We start from the raw sequence: 6755 nt of genomic DNA on the forward strand, positions 1-6755 counted from the left end.
TATGACCCCTGATTCCAAGCAATAGCAGGTGAGGACTGGAACGCTTGTCACTCGAGTTCCTGCTTGGAAGAAATGCCAATCCTGGGCTCTAGGCTGGATAACACTGTCTAGCTCTCTCCCTCCTACAGCGTTATTCTTTATATCCGCATGGGTTTTGACCTGTTCAGTATGCGTTTGCTTTGATTTAAGCAAGGCTTTTGTATTCAGCTGGAGAGCAGATAACGTCAATAAATGGTGTTCTAAATAAGATGCTCTAAATACACGAGAGCACTTCTGAAAAAGGCTCTCACCTGGCACATGTCCTACAGGTTTTATTCCACCAGTGGGCACTACGTCCCGTACAAAACACACTGCCACAGCAACAAAGAACTGACAGACCACTTAGCTGCAAATTACCAGAAAAATCATCAGTCGACTGCATTTATTTTTTTTAATCTAATTAAGCCAAGAGAGTAAAGTAAAAAACCATACACCATACCTTCGATACAAATTTTCTACAAAAATGTATTTTGCACTGTGAATCGATCGCTCCATCATTCGTATGGGGGACATCTACAAAATAAAACTTGACAGTCACTGACCTGTTTACATTTTTCAGCATGTTTGTTTCTTTCCAAGCTCATATTGCACATCATGTCCCTTACATTATGAAATACATAACATTTTCAGTTCTTCCAAATCTTGCAATAAAAAAAATTACTGGGAGGGTGGGAACCACAAAAAACAAGTATTCTTAATCTTACTTACGGTCACTGCATTATTAAACACCTACATAGCTAATCTTTTATTCATACGCAAGTTTCAAAGGTAACTGCAGAAGTGCTCAACTGAGCGGCTGAATTGAACTACGGGAACAAAAAAGCAGCACTCCACTCAGGATTTGAAGAGCAACAGCACCAATTGCTACCTGAATTGCTGCCACCTTCAGGTGTGTTACTGTGCCAACAGCACAGGCCTAACCTCAGAAAAACTGTAACAACTAAACAGAACTTTTCCAAGAAGTAACTACAACAGACTAAGTATGCTGCCTTAGCCAGTCATGCACGTGTTCCAACAGCGCTTCATTTTGGAGAAGAGAGATTCTCTGACGCTCTCTGGCCCCTGCGGAGCAACACAACCCTGGCAGAGCTCTTTTCAACCAGGTATTCTGCACATTAATGACAGCAACAATTGCTCCAGCGAGGCTCAAATGGCAAATGACAGCAAAGCACAGACTACAATGGAGGGCGATCCTCAGGAATTTTCGAATGAACATCTTCTGCAACAGAATGAGAATTCTATTATCTTGAAAAAAACACCTCTTCCAAAAAGCACATGATTGATTATATGTGCAGTGTCACTATTACACGTGGTATTTCTGAAAGTTTGTCCTGACACAAACTCAGTAAACATAATCTAAGAACAATCATTAAGAGATAACTGTGCCACGTAAGAACGGACCTTGTAATCAGGGAATGGAAGATTTAGAACAGAATGTAACAAAACATGTTTGAAAGAAAGATAAATGAACAGATCTTGATAAAAAAGTAGAGCGTGTGAACTGATAAGGAAAAATTACAAGAAAAAGGGATGCAAACCATCTGAAAAAAGCAATAGATAATTTTTGTGGAAGTATTTTGGATAAACACAAGAAGCAAAGGCTAAATTTTTCCTAGACAGCATGGAGCAGCAGAACGAATACTAGCACTATCTTCAAAATTGCCTAATGTTTGCCAAATATTCAAAATAGCTATATTTACACAGAGACCAATTACAGACAAGTCACTGACAAGTGATGATGAAGAGATCTGTCCAAGTCGAGCTCATAAAAATGGTGCAAAAAAAGCAGTGTTAGTTCGGGAAAGTAAAAGTTCTGAGCAGGTCAAAGGAAGATGTTTTGCCCCTGGAGCAGGTGTTGAGCATATCAACAATGTCTTTGCACCATAAAAATTCATTCTCACTTCAGGACCAAAGGAAGAAGGCAGACAACATCTTAACTTTTGGATACAAGGTTAAAAATATTTATTACTCATAACCACATCCAACTTCTTTTAAAATTAAAAGAAAAGTATGTTTATTTACCATTGGCCTGGTATGCTGCTCCAACATTGTAAGCTGTATGTAAGTCTGTAACGTTATCCCCCATCTTGATGCGTCCTGGTACATTAAGCCCTGTGGTTAGAGATGGAAGCGAGACAGAGAGACATTTTGGTTTGGCCAAACAGCAAAAAAAAAAAGGAAGTTGAGTATTTCATAAGCTTTTGCATTACAACAGAATTGCTAAAAGGAGTGCACTAAACCAGCTGACACCAGGTTTGACAAAAATTAAGTGATCGTTCGCTCTCTGCAAGGCAGATGGAAGAATTACAGTCCCGGTACTTAGAGAGACTACCTGGGGCACTTGGAATGTTCACTGAAGTCAACAGGAATTAGTTACTCTGCACATGGAACAGTCAGGACCAGGCATTGCTCATATGATACAGTTCAAATATGTTTAGTAATTAAAAAAAACATACCTCCTACTCTTATTTTTGTGCACTGACAGACTCTCAGTATACCCAGTCCCTCCAGGAATGCAAACATGGTTCCAGTAAGCATGGTCTGAGCCCCAGAAAAGGAGTCTTTTAACAGACAACTGTTTTTCCCAAAGGATCCTCCAAGCAGTTCTCAGACCTTCCACCCTCTCCAATTGCTGCAATTCCCCACACACACGCTTACAAGCAACAGTCTAACCTGCAAAGCAGAGAAAAGATCTGCCTCAAAATAAGACACCATCCAGTGTCTATTTGCTGAGGTGACAAGCCTTAAGTCAGCACAGATCTGACCTCTTCCTTTTCTGCTTGTCCAAGATCAGAATACAAAAGCATTCTGAAGTGCACAGATTGCTGCGATGATGTGCGACACAGCCAAGCATGCCCCATCCCTTTACTAATAATAAGAAAGTAAAGCATCAGCAACTCCTAGAAGGGAGAATTTACTTTTCCAGATGACCTATGCTAGCAGTAGTTGCATCAAATACACGTTTGGGCACGTGTGGTTTGGGGTGCATCCACACTGCTGTGTTGACAGCAAATTCCACACGAGCTTGTGCATAGATACCCATCTCAGCCAGCAATGAGATTTTTGCAATGGAGGTGATCATACAAGCAGGAAAGACTGACACCAGAAACCACTTCAACCATCCCAGCAAAAGCGTATCTGCAGATGCAGCCAGAGCCCCGACTGCTGTCTCCAAGCACAGCTGTGACAAAGGGACATCCTTGTGGGGACTGGTTCCAGGAAGCGACAACTACCCAAAGGACAAGAGAAGCTCTCAACACCTCACAGGACTGAATTTTCCTTATCTTCAGCCATCAAACAATACTAACCGATCAGATCCACCTCTCGCTTTCTGAGGCAATTTAATAGCAATGACGTTCTTCCCTTCTTTGAAATAGGCATAAGTAGATTTAGAAACAACTGTCACACTCAGGGCTTACCTTTCTGTGAGTTTCTTTAGCTCGTACTCAGTCCTTGCCAAAACCACATTTTATATGCAATGTTTCTTTTACATGCGTGTCTTAATCACATTAAAAGATCTTTTGCACCACGGAGCTTTATTTTTTGCTGCATGAGATCATGACCACACCTTTCGTAACAGTTTTGCTGATCGGCAAGAAGTCCTCATGCACGTCTTTCTAAAAGAACAGTAATTCTAATTGCAAAATTAATTTCTGCCACTTACCAGGATATTATGACCACGAACATTCCTCCACTTAGTCACTGGTTCTGTCAAAACCTTGTGAAAAAGAATTACTCAGCGTTAAACATGTTTTAGATTCTAAACGCGTAATTTGACCCTACGAGTCTACAACTACTTTTGATGAACACTCATTCAGTAAGTCAGAGTATTCAGGACTTGCATTGGAAAGCTCATCCTTCTTCAAAAAACAGCACTGAATCCTGTAATACAAACGGTAATAATGAACACTGTTAAAAAGTAGGGAAATATCACTATACAACATCTTTTTAGCATTTTTAAACCACCAAAATAAAACACTGGATTGATTACCTAGCGAGCCTGGATATAATTTCCCTTTTTTGAGTCAAAATCAGTATGATGTAAGGGAAAGAATGGCTTAGCCGAGTACCAATTGCATGTCAATGATCTGCTCATTCCCTCACAAATTAATTTCTCAGAGAGCGACACTTGTCAGCAAAGGAAGAGAGGATCAGAATGCTATCACATTATTTTTCATTTTACTTTTGTGATCCAACAAACAAAATATATACATAAGTTCTACGAAATTAATCAGAAAAGCTTCTACCCTGAATAGGTAAAACCACAAGAGACTTATCTGGTTCAAACAGGGTCTAAAACTCCAAGGATACTGTAGAGCCAGGCCTAAGAGAATGTGATGAGCCTGGGAAGTTAACTAGCTTTGTTAAAAAATGTTGCACTGTATGCAAATCAAAGTCTGCTATCCTTTGGGTTAATAATTATTTACTCCATAAGGATCATTCCTGTTGAATTACCAAGTAGCATCTGGCAGCCCAACACTTCTATGAGGAATCCTAAGACTTATTACCAAATGTGCTCCCAGGTCTGCCACGAAAACTATTAATATCTGATGTACACAAAAGCAATTCCTCACTGAGGCTTGATCTCAATTTTGTTTAAAATACAGTAAGCCTGCCCTTCCCCTAATCTTGTTCTACGCGATATGAAATCAAATACCGTAATGGTCTTAAAAAATCCCCAGAAATAATTCTAACAGATTTTTCTTTTTTTTTTTTAAAAAAGCCCTCCATTTACTGGGATCTCAGTCATACGACATCAGTATTTTTACATCGTCACTTCTTTGTCTTTACTTGTTACAAGATACATCTAAAATTTAAGTGACAGGAAACAGCAAGTGAGCATGCCCGAACATGCCCAGCCCACATGGGTTGCTGTTACTTTACAGAGGTATAACTCTAATCCACAGGTTTTACTGATATTTGGGCATCCGGTACTATATTACATATGACCTGACTTTCTCTTCTACAGTTTGACTGCAGAAGTTGGGAGAGGTGCCCCAATAAGTGCACTGGCTCACAACCTGCTGCTCCTCCCTCATCAGCCTAAGAAAGGATAACACTTCTAAGTTAACTGTCAATTTTGTCAAGACAAACAACTGCTTAATGATGTAAATAAAGACCAAAAAAATGTACATCCAGTACCTCAATGCTGGTAGTTTGTGCAAAATAATCCAGACACGTTGTTTTTCCACTTGCAATGTTCCCCTCGATACATATCTGATGAAAAACAGTATCACCTTTAAAAACTGTGCTATCGTATAGTAGTAAACTCCATATGTAAAAATAAACCCTTTCCATATCAAGCACGCTATTTCCTTATAATGTAAATAGATTATTTTATAGGAAGACATTGGGTGTGGATGAAGTTTTGATGCCGTGACGCCCCGCAGAGCACCGCTTTTTCTCTCCCTGACATACCTGCACCGACTGTGTCATTTCCCGGCAAGGGGCTGCCTCTCTCTCCGGTGCCCCGGCAGAGCCGGCTGTCTGCCCCCGCTTCCACACCCCGTCCCCTTCCCACCGCCCCAAGAGTGGCAGAGGGTCACTGCTGGGCCGCTGCTCCACCCCAGCTCACCTCCCAGACTTCAGCTTCACTTCCAACTTTAAATAAACGCCAACTGAAGGAACAACTTCAGTAGCCATTAAATAGATAGCTCAAACCTTCAGATGCATTAAACTTTTCTTTTCAGAAAGCTGCACAATTAAAATAAACTAAGAGAATTTTGTTTCGGCTGTCTTAAAATAATGTATAGCTTAAATTAATGAGATGCCAAATACAAAAAAAAAACCTTCCCAGGCAGGGTTGTATGGGGCAACTGCAACGCTACACACTGACCCCAGAGCGACACCTGTCCCTACACAGTACCACGCGTTTGCACAAATCCCTCACAACTTTATTGCAATTTATAGAACAGAACTCACAGATAAGCGTAGGTTTGCACCCAGTAAGACCCAGTGATGGACCCACCACCAGACACCGCTCAGTAAAACAGCCACGTCCGATGGTTGCCAATACACACACGCTCAGATTGTACTAAAATAAGAGGTTGTACGTTTTACCCAGATTTCTGAACAAAATGCAAATACTTACGACTGTCTTCCTATCCTCTTCTTTTATCAGGTGTTTATCTAGAACAGAAATGAACAGGAGTTACAACCAAGAAGGTCTTTGTAACCTACAGTTATACCGAGCTTCTCAACGTGAGCCCCTCCATGAAGTTTTTTGGTTCTCCATTGCTTAATACAAGTATTTGCCGAATTTCCAATCTTCAAGGTTTTCGGTAATCACCAGGTCATGTGACAGACACATTTTAGCACACGCAGACACAGTTTTAGCTCAAATTCTCCATTGTCCTTGACACTACCAAGAGCCCAATGGTGCCTACGCTCCTTCAGCAGGTTTCTCCTACCCTTACTGCTCCTCAGCGAGTTTCCACGGGGCAAAAAAATGAATTTTGGAAAGGCGAGTCAGGGTGTGCCGCCCACCCACCCCGCAGGCCCAGCCAGAGCTGGGCAAGGATGGAGAGTTTCGGACACCTCCAGGACAAGCGATTTAGATGCTTTACATCTCAAAACCACCGATGCAAAGCTTCTCCAAGCAACTTTGGGATCGCCAGAGCCTTAACAAAACACCTTAAAAAAGGCCGTTTGGGCACCCGGCCCGCCCGGTGAAGGCCCGCCATGAAGGGGCGGCGGGTTTGCGCAGGCGGAGGGGC

The 6755-nt window shown here is 41.5% G+C and overlaps 2 protein-coding genes across 3 annotated transcripts in view; one reads left to right on the forward strand and one right to left on the reverse strand.

Moving 5' to 3' along the window:
- The window catches only part of TK2 (thymidine kinase 2, mitochondrial), an 11804-nt gene extending 5656 nt beyond the window's left edge, over positions 1-6148 (reverse strand). Inside the window, exons 1-4 of one of the 2 annotated variants that reach the window (XM_009881373.1) lie at positions 6131-6148; positions 3704-3757; positions 2062-2151; positions 479-552 (exon numbers count right to left, since the gene is read on the reverse strand). In XM_009881373.1, the coding sequence (XP_009879675.1) occupies positions 479-552; positions 2062-2145 (158 nt within the window). In that variant the 5' untranslated portion in view covers positions 2146-2151; positions 3704-3757; positions 6131-6148. Of the gene's footprint in view, positions 1-478; positions 553-2061; positions 2152-3703; positions 3758-5181; positions 5257-6130 lie in introns of both variants that reach the window. The other variant, XM_009881372.1, reaches the window with a different exon arrangement.
- Positions 4683-6755, forward strand: part of LOC104283237 (CKLF-like MARVEL transmembrane domain-containing protein 3) — a 20860-nt gene continuing 18787 nt past the window's right edge. Inside the window, exon 1 of the mRNA XM_009881394.1 lies at positions 4683-4697. Within this exon, the coding sequence (XP_009879696.1) occupies positions 4683-4697 (15 nt within the window). The remainder of the gene's footprint in view (positions 4698-6755) is intronic.

The sequence above is a fragment of the Charadrius vociferus genome, unplaced genomic scaffold (genome assembly GCF_000708025.1).
Source record: "Charadrius vociferus isolate BGI_N301 unplaced genomic scaffold, ASM70802v2 scaffold553, whole genome shotgun sequence".
NCBI classification, from domain to species: Eukaryota; Metazoa; Chordata; class Aves; order Charadriiformes; family Charadriidae; genus Charadrius; species Charadrius vociferus.